Raw genomic sequence first — 22,541 nt, forward strand, 5'->3', positions numbered from 1 at the left:
TTAATGGTTAAGAAAAACAAGTGAGTTCCAGTTAGCCCACCTAACTTTTAACCTTAATGTTAGGAGGTGTGTTCACAGCTTTTAGAGTGTGTCACAACTGAAACAAAGCTTTGAACATAACTTAGACTAAGATATTGTTGTCAGATAGCTTTGAGATGAAAACCCTAAGAAGACAATCTAAAGTTTTAGAAAGGCACACAGTTGAATGTGGAACTCTTTAAGGTCAGGGAACAAGAACAAAGCAGTCCAATTATTACTAGATGATACACTTTGCTAGGATTGATTAATTCCTTATACCCATTTCTGCCCTCAATCTCCTGATTATAAAACAACAACAACAACAAAAAAACAACAACAACTATTGATGAGCATGTATGTACCTTAAAGATTTAAGGTAGAGTTGACTGTTTTTTTCATATATAAAAAAGTTTAGGTTTGTGATTCCTTTAAGATTCCTTATAAGATTACCTTTCAAGATAAGTAATAAAGTAACTGCAAAATGCAGCCTGCCAGCAAAAGACTGAGAAGAATACTTTGCTTGCCCACATGGTTAATCTATGACAAGTTGCTTGGGTATGAATGTATGTAGGTTCTTGGGATAATTTGTTTTTCACCTGTAATACATAGAATGTTTAATCATGTAAAGGATTTACATGCTGTTTTTTTACTGTTTGTTTTGTATTCATTGTAATCATTCACTTGAAAAAAAGAATGTAACCACACTGTAATTTTTATATTGCCTGAAAGATTTGGTGGGGGATATAAGCTGTAAAGGAAAGAATAGAGATGGAGTTAAAGAGAGATTTTAACTCTCAAGAATGAGAGTTAGAAGGAAAACATAAAGAATGAGAGAGTTAAAATGAGTTAGAAAGAAAACAAAAATGGTTTAAATGAGTTGGAAGGAAAACATCATGAATGAGAGAAGGAAATCACTAGGACAATAAAGAATAGAGAATGCAAAAGAAGACTAAAGAAAAGATCTGAAGGAAAATATCAAGACAGTATGTGAGTGTCTTTTTCCCTAATCCCCTCAGATAGAAAAGTCTAGTATGTGCTGATGCTGTGGATTTCCCTTTGATCCCTGAGCTGCCTGGAGGCTGGTCCCTCAGACAGCAATATATGAAAGTTGGACTTTTTGCTAACACTGAAAACCCATACAATGCTAAAACAATAAAAAGATAAACCACATGCATGTAAAAATGGATATATCTAAAATACAGGAAGAAATCTTAAAATTTACCAAAAAGGAAACAATCCAATTGTAATTTAATTTGTGTGTGTGTGTGTGTGTGTGTGTGTGTGTGTGTGTGTGTGTGTAAGTCAGAGGACAACTTTTAGGAGTTGGATTTCTCCATTCGCCATAGGTTCCAGGCATCCAATGGACTTTTGTTGTCAGGCTTGTGCAATGTTAAGCACAGTTCCTGGAAAGAAGGACACCTTACAGTGAGCCTCCTGCAAGGCTGATTAATCAATTAAGACATCAAAAACTATAGGAAGTTTGGAATATTCCAAGTCCAGAGCCCAATTATCTTGGGTTAATCTTTTGTGCTCTTAATAGCCATTTATTGCCCTCCTCTGTATATGTCCTAACATCTTTGTGACTATTACATGCATCCTTTGAAATGGAAAAACGGTTCCCCAGCTTTCACCAACCAGAAGGCTACGAATGTATTCTGATAGCATCTGAGGCTTACATCAGGAGTCTCCCTGAGTTTCTGGAAGCTGCCTCTCTATAATGTTCCACCTAGGCCACTGAAATGTGCTTGTTTGTTACACTAAAAATTTCATGAAACTGCTACCACGTTGGAACACAGAATTTGGGGTAACCAAAATCTATGTTCCTATGCTATGTTCACTAATGTTTAGCTCCAGAATCAACCTATTTCTTAGCCCCTGTAATGGAAGTGTTGTGTTTTCAAGTCAATGGTGGCAAATGCTTTTACTAGCCGAGCCATTTCTCTGGCACTAACCCAATTTTAAAATGAACAAAATATCTGAAGATGACTTACAAAGTATATAAATGACAAGCACATGAAAAGCTGCCCCACATCGTACATGATTAGGATACTTTACATTAAAAACCAAGAGAAAAAAAAACCCATAAATTGATGATAACAAAGGAAGACACAGACATAGAGCAAAATGACCTCTCTTACCCAAATGCTTTTAGTCAACATGAAAGACAGTTCTGCAGTGTCTTTTGAAGCTGAAAATATTCTTTTTTTTGAGCTGAGGATCGAACCCAGGGCCTTGTGCTTGCTAGGCAAGCGCTCTACCACTGAGCTAAATCCCCAACTTGAAACTGAAAATATTCTTACCATATGATCCTGGACATTCACCCAAATGAGCTGAAAAATGTATGTCCACACAAACCCTGCACACTAAAACTTACAGCAGCTTTGTCCACACCCGCCAAGCTTGGAAATTACCAGGGTGTCATTTGATTGATGAATACTAGACTGATGTAGCTCCTTGCTGTGGAGTACAGCAATTTTCAATGACAAAAGAGTGAGGTATCCACACATGAAAAGTGCATCTTGCTAAGTAAACAGAGGCAGCCTGAGGAGCCACTGGCTGTGTGAGTCCAAAGGTATGATAATAGAGACAGTAAAAAGATAAAGAGTTCTTTGAGTAGACAAGGAGAGGAATGAATACAAGGATTCTACAGGACAGTGAAGCTGTTCTGCACAACACTGTAACAGTAGGTACACGACAGTATGCACTTGTCAAAAACCATAGCAGAAGCAAGAAGGATGGATTTTGGGAAGTGACTGAATCATAAGGATTCTGAACTCACCAATGAATTAGTTCACTGACAGGTTCATAATTTGATTGGCTTTTGGAAAGAAATAATACTTGGAAGGTAGAATCCTTTCTAGTTGAAAGGAGTGGGGCAGTATTTTGTGAACCATGGCATGTGTTCCCAGTCATCCTCAAACACACACACAAATGTAATATTAAAAAAATTAAGGCTACCCTCTTCTGTAGTTGTACAAGTCATTTAAAGAAGGCCACCTAGAAGTATTTGACCACTAGAAAATGAACGTCAAGGTCTAATTTTTATGTCTTAATATTTTCATGCTGATGAAACATGTGACAACTTATCATCTTTACATTTAAAAAAACAAAAGCAATAAGAATTGAAGTAGATTTAGATTGGTTTAGCAGTAGCTGTTAAGAATCCCTTACATACATGAAGATGCTTACACAACCCTCTTAAGGAATATAACAACTCTAAACCAAAACCACAAAGGAGGTTACAATAAAAGCAAAGGAAAAAATTAAACAAAGGGGGTCCAGGCCTGGTGGCACAGGTGGAACTCCGTGAGTTCAAGGTCAGACTGGTCTACATAATGAGACCCTGTCCAAAGCCCGTAAGGTCAGTGAGATGGCTCCACAGAACAGCCAATCAGGCAAGCCTGATGACCTGATATCTAACCCTAGGACCCCATGGTGGAAAGGGAAAGCAGACTCCCATAAGTTCTCCTCCAGCTTTCACAACACAAATGAATAAAGCACATTTCATTTGTGCATAGAAAAGATTTGCAAACTGAGACATACAAGTTGTATTAGATGCCAGTTGTTCCATTTGAGGTGAGGAATTAAGATTTTTTTAACAAGAAAAAGGCAACATAGTATATTCAGCTCAGCTGATTTTGGGGACAACTGGAAAAGTCCAGCTGTTGGAAAGTTGATACTAATCAGGATAGTGATAAAATTGGAAAATGTTGATCCTGGTGACTGAACTCAGGTCATCAGACAAGGTGGGTGGCAAGCATCATTACTCTCTGAACCATCTTGCTGGCCCAAAGATGGCCTTTTAATAGGTCATAATAATACTTCCTGTTATAAAGCAACTGGAACAAAGAAACTAATCAATGTGAAGGGAAGGAATGGAATCTACATCTCTCTTGATATTTTTTTAATGAAAACATATCACATTATTAAGCAGAAGCTGTTAAATCCTTCAGGTTCCCATTTGAAACAAAAAATAATAAATCTTGCCTTAATGTTTATTTTTCATAAAAAGTAAAATTGGTTTACTTGGTATAATATACTATATAATGGCTTCCCTAGAGCACATGACTACTCAGCAGGTGTGATTAATTTAAATAATCCTGAGCAGGAAGATCATCCCAAGTTATCTTTGGGGCTGACATAGTATCTTGGGACTCGTGAGAGAGGACTAGGAAGGGTAGGAGTCAGAGAGAAAGGTGCAACAGAAGGAGCAGGAGATGGAGGTGAAGATGCTACATGGCTGCAGGAAGAGGCGGAGGCAAGAGAGGTTGGAGACTATAGAAAAGCCAGTGAAGGAAAAGGCATGAACTCTCCCCCTCATGCCTCCAAATGTACAGTGAGACAATCCATGGGATAGTAACTTTCGTGTGGGACACACTGAAAAAAATTAGGAAAAACAGTAACAGAAGTGTTGTGTGGATTCAGTCAATCCAGAGACTCAGGAGATTACCTAGGAGATTTGTGTTATACATAGGAAGCAACTCCTACTTAAGTGTAGGCATTAAATTAATTGAATAAATTAAAAGGTCATATATACATGTATTTTTATAACTGTCATAAAAACAGATTTCTGCTACAGTCAAGACCTGCAAATATTTGTGATGACTTATATGTCAGTTTTCAGCAGGAATTAGTGGATGAACTAAAGTGACTAAGGTACCAGGAGGCTGCACTGGAAAGTGGTTCCTTTTAGACTTCCAAGTTCCTCTCTTCATGATGAGAACATGTTTAGTTTGCTCCAGTTACTATGGACAAAATGCCATAAGCTGGGAAACTTAGAAACAACAGGAATTGATGATCTGTTGAGTTTCTCACAGGCAGGGAGAACAAGGTGACAGTACAGGCAGGTGTGCTATCTGGAGAGAACTCACAGGAGGCTTCATACAGGACATTTGCTTGCTGTTTCCTTACAGGTTCTGCCCTCACAACTTACCCCTTTTCAAAGGCTGCAGCAATGCAAACATCTGGGAGATGAGGCTGCAACACAGGAATTCAGAGAAGACAAACATGGTAGGATGGCTATGTCCTGTGGGCACACATTTTCTGTAAGATGCTTCAGCTTAGCTGGACACACAGGGACACATATAACTCTGAGTAAAATAGGAAGAATAGGGGGGATAAGCAGCGAGATAATATTTAAGTATGAAAGGAAATTCTCAAGGGAAAGTTAAAACCAAAAGTGTTGGGTGCGGGAGGTTATGAAAGGTCACAAAACATGAACCACACAGGGTCCAGCTTTCTGTCCAAGGCAATAGTTCACCCTCTATATGCCCATCACCCCACCTTCTCCTGTCGCTTCCCAGCCACTACTGTTTTCAGTTGTCTTCCTTGTCAACAGACTCTACAAAGCCTCTCCTTTTTTTTTTGCTATACAGTCTAGCAACGACGCCCTTTGCCCAGTTCTGTTTACCTCTGTCCACGTTTAGGTTTCAGCCCATATACTATTTCTTCCAAAAGGACTTCCTAACCATAGATGCCATTCTAATCTACTCCTGCCACTCCTTTCATGTCCTTTGCACAACTCCTTCAGAAAACATACTCTTTTATGTACTTCTATTCATGTTTACTGTGTGTTTCTCTTTCCATCATAGGTGCTTTGTGATAAGCTCATTTCTACTGTACTCAAATGTTCCAGTTCTTAGAGTAACAGTAACATACTAAAATCATGCAAAGAAACATCAGGAGACATCCTGATATCTTATGCTTTCTCTGTTTAGAATAACTGATGCTTCTACTGAAAACCACACAAAACCTAAAGTTTACACAACTTAATTAGTGATATTCCAAAAAAAAGTTGTCTATTCCTACACATAGTGGGAGGTTTGTCCCTGGAGACCTGGAAAGCAGCATTGCTTTGGGTTATAAGTTGGTTGACCATCCCAGCTTCCAATTAAGTGTCTCAGAGGCCTTCCCCTAATCCTTCTCTCTATTCTCAACTCCTCTGTTAGTCTGGGTATAATAGGAGACAGTTTCCAAACAGTAAATTATCCACAGCTACTTTAACATGGAGAATTACTATTTAAATGATTTAACATAAGGAGCGTTTAAGCTGCTATGGGAAAATATTCACAAAACAAGAGAATTTTGAGAGGTACTCTAAGGCTTAGGCAGAGTACTTAAAAACAAACTCACAAGTATGTTGGAGTTCACACCTCTCTGTGAAGAGGGGGTAGAAGCACCTGCTTATTCCTGCTCACAGGCAAGCAGAAGCAATCCTCTGGGAAGTTGGGGAGCCCACGGTTGTGGGGAGGTATAGAGAAAGAGGTGTCACAATGGGATCAATGTCTGAACAGATGCTGTCCATGCTGGGAAGACCTTGGTGAACCAAGTTCCAGGTTTAGGCCAGTGGAGACAAGTGATGAGTTGACAGAAGGAACCGAGCCTGCAGAAGGTTGGGGTATCTCTGCCGTACATTGCTGGAATCAGGTACTAGATTCGGCTAATTTAGTGAGCTTCCTCCACATGTGGCCTCACACAGGTAGCTCCAAAAGCTACAAGAGGCAAAAGTCAAGCAGCCATTTTACTATAGCTGCTTAAAATATGTGTGTGTGTGTGTGTGTGTGAGATGCCCAAAAAGGGGTGGGGCAGCAATTTTAGCAGGGGTGCAGGCCTACACTGGCAGTATCTAATAAGCTGCTGAACCAACATTAAGGTCTTAATACCAGAGCTAGAAGTGGAGAGATGGCTCGCAGTTAAGAGCACTGGCTGCTCGTCCAATGGACCTGGGTTCAGTTCCCAGCAACTACAGTGGCGAACAACCATCTGTAACTCTAGTTCCTGGGGAATCTGACTCCTGGCTTCTGGTGGCAGTGCACACACATGGTACACAGACACAGAAATAAACCTTCAAAAGAGAAGAAATCCATGGCTAGAGAAAGCAATACTTTCTAAGTCACCTAGTGCTGGGGAAACTGCCTGACTGAAAGGTAGTTTGTGAGCCAGCAGAGCTGGAACCCGACCAGAAGTTTTCCTTGCTTACCCGTGGTGACTTACTAAGTGTCTTCCACTAACAAAGTTGAATGTGTGGTTAGCAGGCAAGAATGCATCCTCAAGAATGCAGGTGGCCAGTACACTTGGAGAAAGGCAATGCATCATGGGTGTGCAACACCTTCAAAGGTTCTTCCAGCATGCCCATACAGTGACGATTCTGTGCACTTCCAGTCCACTCCCTTTCCCCAGGCCCCCGTACACAGTGCAGTACTCTGGCCACAGAAATGGCAAGGATCCACACTGACCTCTTGATTCTTCTCTCTCAACATGATCAATTTTCCCACGCATCTAAAACTACTCCAGAAGAAAGTCTATCAAAAATAAACAAGTAGGGACTGGAGAGATGGCTCAGTAGTTAAGAGCACTGACTGCTCTTCCAGAGGACCTGGGCTCAATTCTCAGCACCCACATGGCAGCTCACAACTGTCTGTAACTCTAGGTCCAGGGAACCCAACACCCTTACACAGACATTCATGCAGACACAACACCAATGCACATAAAATAAAAATAAATTGTATTAAAATGTTGTAGAATATTATTTTAAGGTGTTTATGTTGCATTTAAAAAAAAACTCTGTGAAGCTGTGTTACTGTGTCTGTCTGAAACACTTGATGGTCTAATAAAGAACTGAACAGTCCATAGTGAGGCAGGAGAAAGGATAGGCGGGGCTGGCAGGCAAAGAGGATATAGAAGGAGAAATCTGGGAGGAAGAAAAAATCAGCAGCAGCCAGAGAACTTCAGGGGCCAGCCAACTAGTTACAAAGCAAGCCACAGATTGAGAAATAATGAAAGGTACACAGAAAAAAAGGTAAAAGCCTACAGGCAAAAGCTAGATGGGTTAAGTTAAGGAAAGCTGGCAAGAAACAAGACAAGCTAAGGATGGACATTCATAATTAAGAATAAGCCTCCATGTGTGATTTATTTGGGAGCCAGATGGTGGGCTCCCCAAAATAGCCAAAAAACAAACAATAAATATCAGTAATAAATAAGCGCAAAAAGAGAAATTAAATAAAACCACTTGAAACGTCCTTAAAGATAATGACAAACTTGTTTACAGCCTATCACACTGAAAGCCTTTAAATGACATCTTTTTCTACCATATCCAGGTACTGTTTGGCCGAGTCCATGTTTTTACAATGGCCACTTCTTAACCTGATGCCAGTATTCATCTGCTGTCAGCTGGAGATTGTAGCAATCGCCAAGCCCCAGCAAACAATGGTCTGTGGCACTCTGCTTATGATCCTGCAATGAACTAAGACTATAGTCCGCCCTGTGGACTTCACAGCCTTGGGCTTTGGAGTTCTTCCCTCTTGTTTGCCCATCCTTCCTCCCTAGTCCTCTCCAGATGACTAATCTTTCTCTGCCAGAACTTTCTTTCATACCGACAGAACTTACTCAAGGCCCACCCCAAAGTATAATCTTTTCACTCATTAAAGCTCTTGTCATCTTGTCTAAAGTGACAACTTACCCTTTCCACCATGCAGTAACTCATTCCCTTGAGCTCTTCATGTGCCATCACAGCATGTCCACAGAATTCTATCCCCGTCTGTCATTCTTCTCAGTATGCTCTTCGTGTTCAAGATTTTTTGTCTATTTTGTTCCTATTGAATCTCCAGTAGCTAACTTCTAACAGAAAGTGCCAAAATGACAAAGAGGGTAACGTGAATTCTATGGAAAAACAAAATGTTAGTCTAATTGATATTTCATTACACTAATGTCCTTTAAAATTAGGCTATGTACAACACACAAATCAAGTAACAGATTGGAGATGTTTGTTTTATAACAGCCCAGTTACACCTGGGAATTCATACCAACAGAGGCAACTTCCAAAAATGTGTTTGTATGTACTGTGTCTAGAACGAGTAACGAATGAACTAGAACTTGATGACAGCCATCTGTGCTCTAATGTCCTCTTCTGACTTCACTCCTTTAGAGTCCCTTGTAAATCTGGATTGACCTTTGAAGAATTACAATTCAATCTAGAGATGATTTTAAATTAGTTGCCTAAAACTGGTATCAGAAGTTACGACAGGAATACAAACCATATCAATCTTTGGCTGCAATGGATAAATGCAACAGTTTTTGTAAAGATGTTGATATCTTTTAATATTCATGCATTTGTAGTACATTTTAAGCAAAGGAGGTATAAAACTTGATACAATTAACAATGGGAAATTAACTTACATAATTCCTTAGTAAGTAAATTTACTGTAAAGTTCCAGGTATGTGGGTTTGTATGTTTGTATACATTGTTTTCCCTAGTAGAATTTGTTATTATTTCATAATGGTTTCTTAGCAAGTTAAAAACAAAAAACAACTAGGGCTTAAAGTCATTTTATTATAATCTGATATCCAATTAACTGTATTAGATATAGCAAAAAAAAAAAAAAAAAAAATCCCTTCCCCATCAGTTATCTACTAACCTTTAAGATCTTTTCTCTGATCAAGCATATACAAGCAGATACACTCAGATCTGTTTTCCCCCAATACAGACATTCATGTTCAAAAGCACTTACATGAAACTAGACTTCAGCATAATTGTCTTATAACCATTTTATTATTTCATATTTTGGTCATGGTTGTAAAAAGCAGGAGAAATGGGACTTTAGGTAAAATTTAGGAAGTTATGCTAGCTTAAAAATGAAGGGAGAGCTGGGCGGATCTCTGTGAGTTCGAGCCCAGCCTGGGCTACATAGTGAATTCCAGGAAAGGGGCCAAAACTATACAGAGAAACCCTGTCTCGAAAAACAAAACAACAAACAAACCAAAAAAGATGAAGGGAGACCTTATTTAGTATATAATTTCTACAGAGTATTATAGCAAAGCTAATGGGTAGCTTAGGCTCAGATGCAGAGTTATTAACTATATAGAAGTGGGGACACTCAACCTGTTTAGTGTTTCATAAGTGACTGCTATCATCAATGGGTAGAAGTGAGCAGTTATTGCAAACTGACTGGCAGTTACCATACTAATTAAGAGCTGTTCCACTGAGAGCATGCCACCAGCTGCTTCTTAGTAAATCAAAGCTTAAATCTTCTAGAAGAGGCCAGAGATGGAAATTAATCTCCCAAGGGAGCTGCCACCTACCCCCAGACTGCCACTGGATCCAGAGTCTGGAGAATGGAGTCATGAAGTAAGTAAACACCAGGCTGTGCTTTCATGTAGACTGAGAACAGCACTGTCTGGGTAGTCTATGAAGGGCCAAAACATTTTTACAATAGTAGAGGCTGGAAGGTGGTTTTATGGGGGATTCTCCAATTCATTAACCTTGAAAACCAGAAATGGATTTTAATAGCTTGTACATTTTATATACTTAGATTATACAATATGTATACCAATCTGATGAGGGAGCTAACATCTATTTACTTTTACTGGATAATTCTATGAATGTTCATTACTGAAAAAATAACCCAAAGCTTACACTGGGGAATTAGGGAATCAAGAGTATTACATTCTTCTGGAAGTTACCTTAATGTTAGGTTATATAGACACTCCAAACCAAAGGCTAAAAATAGAATCCCTTCAAGCCATCTTGATTGACAACAACCAGGTTAATACTTTATACTTATGGTCATAATTTGCAAAGTTGGCTATTCAAATTTCAATTTCTGCTACCCAGACTAAGTCACTTCATAACCTATGGTTCTAGTGGAACAAATTCCAAGCCCATTCAGTAGGCACTTGCTTTTTTTACGTAGTCACTGGTAAAAGTACTAAGCTGTGGTTTCTTTCTTTTTTTTCTGGATCTTGAGGACTGAACCCAGGGCCTTTTGCTTGCTAGGCAAGCACTCTACCACTGAGCTACATCCCCAACCCTAAGCTGTGGTTTCTAAGCTCACTTTTCTCTTAGTGACAATGCTGAATTCAAACACCAATAGGCTGTGTTGTGTCTCCACTATAGAGGTGCCATAACTGACGTGACTCTCTCGATAAGGACTAACAATAGCTTGCTTGTTAAGAATGTGACCTGTGACCATGAGCCCAGTTTGTTACAAAATTCCTTGAGAAACATGCTGTTTTAACCAACTGGTCTAGTAAGCACAAGAAAGATATTAAAGGGTCTTACAACTTATCACATGGATATTACTAGCTAAGAAAAACGGGAGTAACTTTAGTTTAACACAAATAACCTCAACAATGATTCGCAGACATAACTGAAGCTAAAAAAACATGAACTTCGGTTGGGGGACCCTACCTCAAGCTTCTAGAACCTGGTGAGCAACTGGGGTAAAAAGCTTAGGCCTGGCTGCTCCTCCCCTTCTTGAACTGCCTTTAGAGCTTGTGGCACTCTCCTCCAACTTGGGGACAGACCTGCACTCCCTTGAAACTGACTGCTCCTTTAATGGGCCCAGTCAGCTGAATATAGAAACAAACAGGAACACAAATTTTTGCTTAAAAATTGCTTTTCTTAGGAATATTGCAAAAATGCTTTGTGGGCAACCTCATGAGAGGAATTTCTGAAACTGGATCAAGTTCTTCCCTAGCCTCTCCCCCAGCCCCTTCATTTAAACATCATAGTCACAATGTCTTGTTTTGTTACATACATGCTGTGCCTCCTGCTAGAGCTGCACTGGAACACACTGAAACTATTTCTTTAGCTAAACTTCTCACTCTTGTTTCATCTATAATTCTACCTTTAAAACATCAGGCTAGTATTATTTCACAGATCTAGGGTAACAGAAAACTATTAACTTCATAGGTATTGATATCTGACAGTTTTTTGCAAGTAATAGTAAAGAACATGTACATACCATATATACCAATATGTACATTACACTTTTTTGTACATGCTGTCTGTATCAAGACACTATAAGCCAACAAAAACTTTCACCAAAATATATGCCAAGAAAAATCTCTAAGGCCCAAATTCAACTAGCAAAGCTCTGTCCACTGGTTCCTGGAGATGGTACTTAACAGTCATTAAAAACACAAGTTTTAGAATGATCAAGATTTGTGTCCAAATTCCAGCACTGCACTATTAGTGGGATGTCACACTTTTTTTTTTAAAGCCCTTTCTTATTTTCCTTGTTTTTAAATCAGTAAAAGAAACTGGGACCTAGAAGCTACATTGGTCTCTTAATACATTTGAAACACCACACTACCAGCATACTTCATTTGCATGAACTTCTGCATCACACATACTAATTGTAGTAAAGTTATTTACCTCCATACTTTGGTGTGTGTGGGGGGGGGGGGCGGGGAGAGGAACTACTTTAGAAGATTTTCACTGAAACCTATCAAACAAGATTATAAACATAAAAATAACACTAACATTTGACCATCAACCTAAAGCCATTTGCTGTATAAACTTTTGCAGTTTGGTAATACATCCTACCTTCATATGGTCCTCAAAATTAAAACATAATGAACAGGAAAGAATGTGGCTCAAGAGCTAGGAAGTAGTGAAGATAAAATATATACTGAGTAGAGTGCAGAATCTCAGAGCTAACGAGGTGTGTGTACTGTTCACTTATACAATGAAGTGGATTTTGTAATTACCAGTTGTTAAATCCACCAAATAAAGCTCCTAAATTGGTACTCCAAGGCGCCACCTTAAGTTCTCCAGGTAAACTGTCTACGTGCTTTTGTTTCATGATGCCTGAGTGAGTTTTGTTGCACAAATTTTAACTCAGGAAGCTCAATGCTTAGATCACCACAACCACCACATCAGATCCTGCCTGCTAAAGCACTCATTCGGAAATCAGAACAGGAAAAAAGCTGGAGACTCAGGGTTTTAACTTTTCATACAGCAAAAACTATGCATGTGAAAGTTTTATGCTATATGAGCTATATGCCATTTAAAATGTTGAAACTTGATTTCATTAACTAGAAACACAGCACACACTACTTGGAGCTTCTCATGTACTTCAAGTCTAATACTTCAAGGCATTTCAACAAGGCAAACTCAAGATCAAGTTAGACCCAAATATCAAGGATGAAATTGCTAATGTCATGTTTACAAACATACCATTTCTATGAGTATTAAACAAAGTTTTTTTTCAAGTTCTCCCCAAGAGTTAGCTTCATGACCAATCATTAAATTCATTGTCATTTTGTATCCTCTACCTTCTGGATAACAAACTGATTTGGTATAGAAAACCATGCAATAAGGAAAGGGGTTTTTAAGTATAGAATTTAAATTAATCACTTACCTTGTAACCCACATACTAGGAATTTTGAAGCATATTTTCCTTTAAATGGACACATTCCAAAACAGCCATCATTATCCTTGCTTCTTGACTGATGTTGGAATCAGCAAATATGAGCCAACAAAAACAGTATGCACAATTCCATACTGAGATGTATTTCCACATTACATCCATTGCTTCATGCAAATGAAGTACACAATGACAGATTTTAATGGAAAACCACATTACTTTGCATGGGATATGGACAAGCTCCAGAGTCCTGGCTTAGAATTAAACCAAGGTCTTGGCTCAGGCATTTTTTAGCGGGTTACTGCAAATAACTCTGGTCTAATGGTCATTCATGTCAGCTGATGACGACAACTCAATGAACAACAAAGGGCTCACACAAGTGTTACCAGTGACTTGACTGTGTCTGCTCTTTGGACTAGAAAGAATTTACAGTTTCATTCACATCTCCCCTTTTTTATATTTTCCATTCTTATCAATAGAACATGAAGTACTTACTAAATGAAGTACTACCTTATAGTGTAACGCATTACAAATGACACACAGAGACTTTCCTTCTAACACTGCGAGAATCTTCTGTTGTTTAAAACATGAATAATTAAGCTACTCTCAAAGTATAGTAGTCAGACAAGGGTAAAATCATGTATTATTTGTTTAAAGTGAATATCCAAAATTAAACTCAAGAAAGCATTGTATAGACTTAACATAAAACATTAATACTCGGGGCTGGAGAGATGGCTCAGTGATTAAGAGCACTACCTGCTCTTCCTGAGGTCCTGAGTTCAATTCCCAGCAACCACATAGTGGCTCACAATCATCTGTAATGATACCTGGTGCCCCCTCTGGCCTGCAGACAGAACACCATATACATAATAAATAAATCTTAAAAAAAAAACAAAAACAAAAACAAAAAAACATTAATACTCAGAGGAATCAGGTATTCAGAAACCTAAGGTGTCAGTCAGGGTTTCTGGAAACGTACACATTATCTATGAGTACAGGTTCTTACCTAAGTCTTTCCATCTGTCCAGCATACTGAGAAAACAAAAGTCAATGTTTCTTCACTGTTGTCAAGATTCTCACTACAAAGTACTTTCCAGGTCTTAAAATGGTGCCTTTCTGTACTGTACTTACAATGCCCCATACATGTACCCCTTTCAATTCCCTGGTTAAATTCACTGACATAAAGAATCCTTGCAATCACAACCATTTCTTTTTATTTTGTAAGGTTGTTTCCTAATTGTAATAAATTTTCAATTTTTAAATGACAATTTAAAAATAAATGCTGTCCCCATGAAAAACAACAGCAAAGAATCACAACATAACAATTAATGAACAGAGGTGACATCATTTTTATAGCTGGAAAAATTATCCATCTTCCCTAAAATTCAAGTCACAAAAAAATTTAGTCACATTATTCTTTCAAAAACATTAAAAGTGGCTAAAAATGTCAATAACCTATTGCTGAAGAGAAACCTCAAAATACATCACATGAATTTTGTAAGGTAGCAGAACCAGCATTCCCCAGCAAATCTATTTTAACCCAGAAGCAGGCATCTAGAAGCACATGTATCAAATCTTTATATCTCTACATCTATGCTAGACCTGACCTGTACAGCCATACTGAAGATGACAGGAATGGAATTTTAGTGGTTTGAGCTAGTACTTCATTGTTTTCATGTCTGACTTAGGAGACTTCATAGCTTCCCCGATTGCTGACAACCCGAATTGTCCTTATTTCCAAAGTTTTAAAGCAGCAGCTTCCTTAGTAAAAATTCTAACTACCCCAGAAAGCAATCCTTCAGCATTTTGTGGTACCCATGCAGTACTGAGAACACTGTCCATATTCATTACATCTTCACTGTCTCATGTAAAGGTGGAAAATGTATAGAAACCAAGATCATAAAACACAAAATTGTATAGTACAGATAAAAGCAAATTTCAATGCAGTAAAAGCCTATTTGCAGGCCTAAAAGAAAAACTATAATCCAAGACGCATGGGGAAAATATTTCCGTGGAGTTTTTAATCCATATTAGAATTGTTATTGTAACTTCACCATAAATTTAAACAGAAACCATCTTCTCAGACATACATTCCAAAAAGTTTATCAACAGTATTGATATTCAATGGAGAGTTGGTTACTTGAACTCAGTAACATTTTTCTGACAGAAATCTATAGTGGTTTCCCCCAATTACATCGGTAAAATATTATCTTGTAAGAGAAAAAAAGGAACAAAATTAAATCAAACGGAGGATAAAAATACTCTGAAGTTAAAGCAAACTATAATCCTCGGCGATCAGATAATTGGGCAGAAAACAACTCAGTGATGGCTGGAAGCACAGAGTAATGCACACAGATCTCCAGCACAAAGCACATCTCTGCAAACATGAAAATGACTCCTCGGAGGACAACGGAGAGCTAAATACCCAAGAATCATCACACTTGAAAAATATTGCTTAATCACTTTCCAAACCACAGCTGCAAGAACTGAAGACTTCCTTCAAACTATCAAGGTAATCAATCTATTTATTGCATCTTTAGATTGCATTTTGAAACAGACAATGGTGTACCACAGTTCACCTATATATATGTATATACTTCACCTATATATGTGTGTATACATATATATATACTTCAACTGTGTGTGTGAGTGTGAGAGAGAGTGAGAGTGAGTGAGAGGGAGGGAGGGAGGGAGGGAGGGAGGGAGGGAGAGAGAGAGAGAGAGAGAGGGGCTGAGATATTTATAAACAAAGGGTAGAATGTATGTGCTTTTCAAAGGGACTGAATTAAATACAACCAGCTGCCACCTTTGTGCTCTGACATACTTGAGTTACTGTGTATGTGAATACTAAATTCCTTCTTTTTTTTTTGTCTACAATAAATGAAATAAAAACACCACCCTATACAATCCACTATTAGCATTAAGTACAACAGCAAAAAATTATTGTACAATTTATACATACTAAAATATTTTCTTTCTCTAGAAATAACTCAGAGCAAAACCTAATCCTTAGAACTGAATTTGGAACCCTCAAATTACAACAGGGACGAAACAACTCAGAGTATGTACTCATGTCCAAACAAAGGTTCCTGGTCATAAGGCTGGAAGATTAGTAAGTGCAAGTGATAGGATAAGCATGCGCCAATTGTATGCCTGGATCTTTGTATATTTATCAAACCTTTAAACAATACCAGATAAGAAAATGTCACAAGCAGAGCAAGATTAACTGGGAATATTGCATTTCTTTTGCCATTTTTGCTACCCAACTTACACAATGCGCAAAGTGCTAATAAGCAACACTACAGAAACACATTTACATCAACACTGAAGATCTGGGGAAATGAAACCCAACAATTTTATTTTAATGAGCTGTGTTTTCTAAATTTGTTTATTTTTTCCTGTTTTCATACAATATTGAAAACAAAACGCGGCACATTCACATTTTCCCGAGGAACTGTAAAGATGATCTCTACAGGGATAACGTTGGAAAGCCTGAAGCTCAATCAACTGATGTTGAAAACTCTCAGAGGGAAGAGGCTTGATCTGAGTGGTCTATAACATGTACTGCAATTTAACAGAAGAGATGGTCGTCTTAATAGTAATGATTTAAAAGAACTTCCCAGTCCATGCGAAGAGTACAGTCCAAGAATAAATCAAATTTCTGAATGCATTTTATGCTACGTATGTGTATACTTTGCGATCCTCAGGGGTTCGTGCCAAATATTCTCTCTCAATAAGTCCTTCAATACGTTTCTTAATAACAACTGGACTTGGTAAGAATCGAGCCTTCAATTGTTGAGTTACCTAAAAAGAGAAGGTACAAGCAAAATTTTAACTAAAAGACTTCCACATAAACACAAAAATCCCTTTTTTTACTACAGCTGACATGCCATTTTAAAGCTAAGAATATCAAAATTTAGTGACTGCAACTAAATTAGAAACCATAGGCATGGTGGCTAACGTCTATAATCACAGCACTTGGGAACGTGAGGCAGAAGGAATATTCTGTGCCTCAATGTAACAGATAAAACAGAAAAAGAGTACAAAAAAAATGTAAATCTTTTACTTAAAAATGTTATGGACGTGTCGGGCGTTGGTGATGCACGCCTTTAATCCCAGCACTCGGGAGGCAGAGCCAGGCAGATCTCTGTGAGTTCGAGGCCAGCCTGGGCTACCAAGTGAGTTCCAGGAAAGGCACAAAGCTACACAGAGAAACCCTGTCTCAAAAAACCAAATAAGTTATGGATGGTTAGAACACACTTCCATGTGTCAAAATGTGAATGATAAAGAGGATTTCACTAGTTTGACTATATACCTACATACAGTTTAATCATTTTGATATTACTAACTTCTGGGTTATTTTCCCAGTTCAAAGAATCTGGGTAGTATAATGTGTTGTATTTACATGCACAAGCTCTGGACCAGATTGCCTGGGTTCAAATTCCTGATTCATATCCATATCCACCCAGCTCTGGGATCTCAGAGATGAGTTACCAGACAGAATGACTTTCAGCAATGGCACCCTGTACTATGAGCAACTGCTGTCGTCATTCTTTGCTCCAGCTGAAGTCAGAACCTAAGGATGGTACTGCTTCCAGTACTAAATTAATAACTGTAGCAGCCACAATCTACTGTTGTCAACACAGCATGCGTGCGTGCATGTGTGCATGTGTGTGTGTGTGTGTGTGTGTGTATCTAATGCTTTTAACTGAAATACAGGCTGTTTCCTTTTATAAAGGAAAATAAGAAGTTGGTATTATTAACAACTAATACCAGAACCAGAGAGAATCTAAAACTCTTTGTCCTCAAAGCTCACAAACATTTCAATAATCCACCCTGACTCATCCATCAGGTAGTTCTCCTTTTCCAACCTTAGAATTGCTGCATTCTCACAGTATACTTAATAAACCTACTAATTAAAAAAAAAAGTAACAAAAACAAAAATCTTGCTATCACCCACTTGAAATAGCCAATCCTTAATTACCTTCTAGAATGTGAATAGCTACTTTGGACAGTTTTACAGGGCCTAGATTGCACTCAAGATTCCTTTAAGAGCATTTTTTGTTTGTTTGTTTGTTTGTTTTTTGAGACAGGGTTTCTCTGTGTAGCTTTGTGCCTTTCCTGGGACTCACTTGGTAGCCTAGGCTGGCCTCAACTCACAAAGATCCTCCTGCCTCTGCCTCCCAAGTGCTGGGATTAAAGGCGTGTGCCACCACCACCTAGCAAGAGCATCTTTGACTCTGGATTCTTTGGTCCTATTTTATAAGCATTGTTTGATGAAATCGCTATCAGTATAAACTAGGAGTCATCAGCTGCACTCAAGGCTAAATATCACCTAATACTTTGTTTTTGTAAAAGCACTTATATCTAGTCACACTTGTATGTGCTGCTTACAGCTTCCCTCAGGCTAAACTTGGCCCTTTATAAAGGTTTGATAACCCCTGGGAAATTCTAACACAAATTTATAACTAAAACCACCACTCTGCTTGCTGTAGGCACAATTTCTAATTCTGATGAGCTCCTTGTGTTTTCAACCTTGGTGCTGCCACCTGCAGAGACACCATCCTGTCTGACACAGGGACCACAAGTCATCTCATCTCCCTTTCATAGTCCTCATCTTTCTACCTTACACTGTGTTTATCTACTTTCATCACTTCTCTGTCTAGTCACTCAAGCCAGGAACCCAGGAGGCTAAACTCTTCCTTCTCATTTCTCAGTTAAAACTGTCAGCACTACTTCTCAACTCTTAAACAAGGTTTTTGTTACCTATGGTAATAGGCCCTCATGGGCCTTAGTTTCCTCACATGTAAAGAGGCCCTCAAAAAATGGTAACCATTACTAATGTTCAGAAACACAGGTGATTTGTTTAAAATTGTATATTGATGTACAGATGTTTAATTATGCACACTATCTTGCTCTTAGTAAGCAGTGTGGTGTGATAATGATGTTGACCTGGCTTCACGCGTTCTTACCTCTGCTACTAAAACATTGTGCTGCATCTTCTTCCTAGACTTCATTATTCGCACTATAGCAGCTTCTATCTCATGTTTTCTGTCGTCATCTACTTTCTGTCTTGTTTCTTTCCTTTCTGGGTCAGATTCACCTTGTTTGGCTGCAACTAAAATAGAAATAAAGGCATTTATTAGATATACAATTAAAAATTTGGTTTAAAAGAAAATGTAATATAATTTAATATTATTCAGAGAAAATCCATCTCAACTAGAGTATGCACATAACACACAGTGAGCAAACATTCACATTCATCTCAATTATAAATTATTCCTTTGTACAATTAGAATTCAGTTTTAATGGGGAAAAATAAAGTGAAGAAACTTTACAGAATCTTACTATGCAGCCCTGGCTGGGCTAGAACTCACTATCTTAACCAGGAACTCTTCGTGTTTCAGATATATGCCTGGCTGAAAGTCAATTATTCATAGACTAGGCTAATTCCTATCCTGGAAGAAAAATGGTAGTGGCTATCTCCAGTGGTAAAATGAGCAGTAGACAATTTGCAAGTTGTTCACAGTTTTCAGACCTCGACTCTTACTTTTCTGTCATGTCTTAAGTTTTATTTCAACCAAAATCTTTCAGGCAGTCAAGTATGTGCTGTCTCTAACTCCTAACACACTGCAAGAGAGGGACCAGAAGGTATTGTCAAGAGCCTATCAGTTAAACAATTAAAAAGCACTACTGAGGTATCAGTAAAAGGAATTATATATATATACTTCTGTGCAGGCCTTGCCAACTCCTTTGAGTCTATTACCTAACAAAATTCTTCTCATAATCTCATCATCATGTATTTATTCTGTATTCCAACCTTTAAGAGAGTCTACTCTGTCCTTCCTATAGTGTTAAGTGTAACCAGCAAGGATTAAAATAAAGAACTAATGTCCAACTGTGCTATCATTGATGTAGGAAAACAAAAAACAAAACAAAACAAAACAAAAACCCCAAACCATTTGTTGTGTTATTTGGCCCTTAAAAGGAGATAAGCATGAAACTTTTGGAATCAAAATAGCAGACCTCAAAGAAAATAATGGCTGACATATGCACAGACATATACATGATATAGTAGCTTTGTAATTTATAGTATTATTTTGGTATGCATTAACACTTAGCTACTTGTATGAATAAAGTTCCTTGATAAGAATACTACTTTCTGCTGGGGACATGGCTCAGTGTTAGAAGCTTGTGGCCTAGCATATGTGAGGTCCTAGATTCTAGCCTTGGTATCTTATCTAATCTCATCCATGCATCTATTTGATCAAAACCAAATCAAATATCTCTTTTTTGACTCAAACACACACAGGGAGACATATGCACAAGAGAAACTGCATTCAGTATCATTTGCTAAGAAAAAACAACGGCAAAAAAAAAAAAAGTAAAAGCAAATAAAAATAATCTATACAAAGATTCTACCTCCCCCATGAGGTCAATGAAAAAAGGGTATGGGTTTAGATTAAGAGAAACAAAAGAAATATAGTAAGTGATAACATGGAAATCCTTAAAGAATCCTAGTTCCAAAAGGTAAGACACAAAAGGAACCTTCAAGACAACTGAGAATACACAATAGAAACAATATGAAATCATTTTTCCCGTGTGATATCATATTTAGAATGATGGAGGAAAAACATCTTACTTCAAGGAGACATGTATGCTGAGGTATGTCTTTCTGTACTAATATTAACAACCTTGAAAACAAGTAGCAGGATGCTTTAATTCTAAACACTGGAAAGAAGGGACTGGCTTTCTGCCATTTACAAACAGAAAATAAAAACCTTATACAGATTATATATACTGAATATTATTTTCAGTATCAACATAGAAGGTAGTACTAAAACTTGTTCACAGTGGTGCCAATCATGCTTTTAAATTAAAGGTAATACTGGTTTTACAATTTCAAAACTTAGAAAATATCTGAAGTCCAATCCTTCTGTAGGTAATAACCAATTTTGAAAAATCTGTAACACACCTTTGAAAGACTTCTGACTACTAGTTAAAAACAGTTACCCTGTCATTTAGCGCTAAGAAGTCTGTAGGACTGCCTCTCATTTGCATTTGGGTGTTATACCAGGTGTCCCTTCTCAGAACCAAGCACAATCATACTATAGGCATTATTTTGTTAACAGTGAAACTATTACTTTTTAAAAGGAAGAAATCCAGCAGATGAGGAGTTTTTTCTCTATATAAAATAATTTTAGAGGAAAACTTGAATTGCAGGTACCTGTTTGAATCTTGACTCTGTGTAGTTTGGATGTGAACTGATCATTAACTGTAAATATGTGGCCACTTTCTATCTCCTTTGACTTGGGTTCTTTTGTGAGGACCCGCTGTGTTGGTTTACCACAGGCGAGGGACTGGAGGGCTCTAACAAGTTCTCTTTCAGGGATATCTGTCTCTTGTTGAATTTCCTGAAATTTCATTAGATGTGACATGATTAGATTTTCCCCCCCAAAGATTAAAAGTACATTAGTTAATCAGCAAATAAATAGACCAAGCAGTGACTAGAGAAAGGTAATTCTATTAAAGAATTAATTTACAATAAAAAAAAAATCTCCTGAATATTATGACTTACTACTAAAATCTCATTATTTGAACAAACTATAAAACTGTTAAAGGCAAGGGCATTTCTACTTCAGGAAATACAGTGTGCTCTCTAACAATGCCATCTGCAGACACCACTAGGAAATTGATAGCATTCAGGTAATATTACTACAATAGTCAGTCTCAGGAATATTTACTATGTTCCTTCCAAGTTTCTTTTTAAGATCACTTTGTTCAAGCTTTCATTATGAAAACAAACATTAGAACCTGAATTTGACCATACTTACTGACTCTGGGATCAAAATAAAATTTGACTACTGGAAATTAACATTAGCCATAAAAATCAGTAAGACATATTCTGAGGTCTAGATAATAACTTTTGTATATGTTATGAATATAATGTTATACTGAAAAAAAAAAACACCTGGGGGTAAGAGCAGTAATTTTTAACCCACTATTCTCATGTCAATAGGTTAACTAAAAGAATTGTATACTCACATGACTTAGTACACATAAATCTATATGGAAACATAAATTACGTAAAAGTCAAGAGTCTCTGAAATGATATTTTACACGTCTTTCCTTCAAATAATTACATGTTTACTACTATTGTAGACATTACAAATACTATATGAATTAATAGAAAGCTAAATAGGTTTTACTATCAGATCACAGATGGTTAGTCATAACACATTTAAAGTTATTTATACTGAAAGAACTGAAAATATTTTTAGGTGGTATCTTTATTTATACTTACATATCAATTTTCAAATTTATGCATTTACCTAGAATTTGTCTTCATATATGATGTGATATAATAGTATCAAA

The 22,541-nt window shown here is 37.6% G+C and overlaps 1 protein-coding gene across 2 annotated transcripts in view; it reads right to left on the minus strand.

Annotated features, from left to right (window-relative positions):
- Positions 1-16,025: 16,025 nt before the first annotated feature.
- The window catches only part of Cul3 (cullin 3), an 84,450-nt gene continuing 77,934 nt past the window's right edge, over positions 16,026-22,541 (minus strand). For both annotated transcript variants that reach the window (XM_036173307.1, XM_036173306.1), the window contains 3 exons: positions 21,394-21,580; positions 19,139-19,284; positions 16,026-16,970 (listed from right to left, as the gene is read on the minus strand). In XM_036173307.1, the coding sequence (XP_036029200.1) occupies positions 16,839-16,970; positions 19,139-19,284; positions 21,394-21,580 (465 nt within the window). In that variant the 3' untranslated portion in view covers positions 16,026-16,838. The remainder of the gene's footprint in view (positions 16,971-19,138; positions 19,285-21,393; positions 21,581-22,541) is intronic.

The sequence above is a fragment of the Onychomys torridus genome, chromosome 23 (genome assembly GCF_903995425.1).
Source record: "Onychomys torridus chromosome 23, mOncTor1.1, whole genome shotgun sequence".
NCBI lineage: Eukaryota > Metazoa > Chordata > Mammalia > Rodentia > Cricetidae > Onychomys > Onychomys torridus.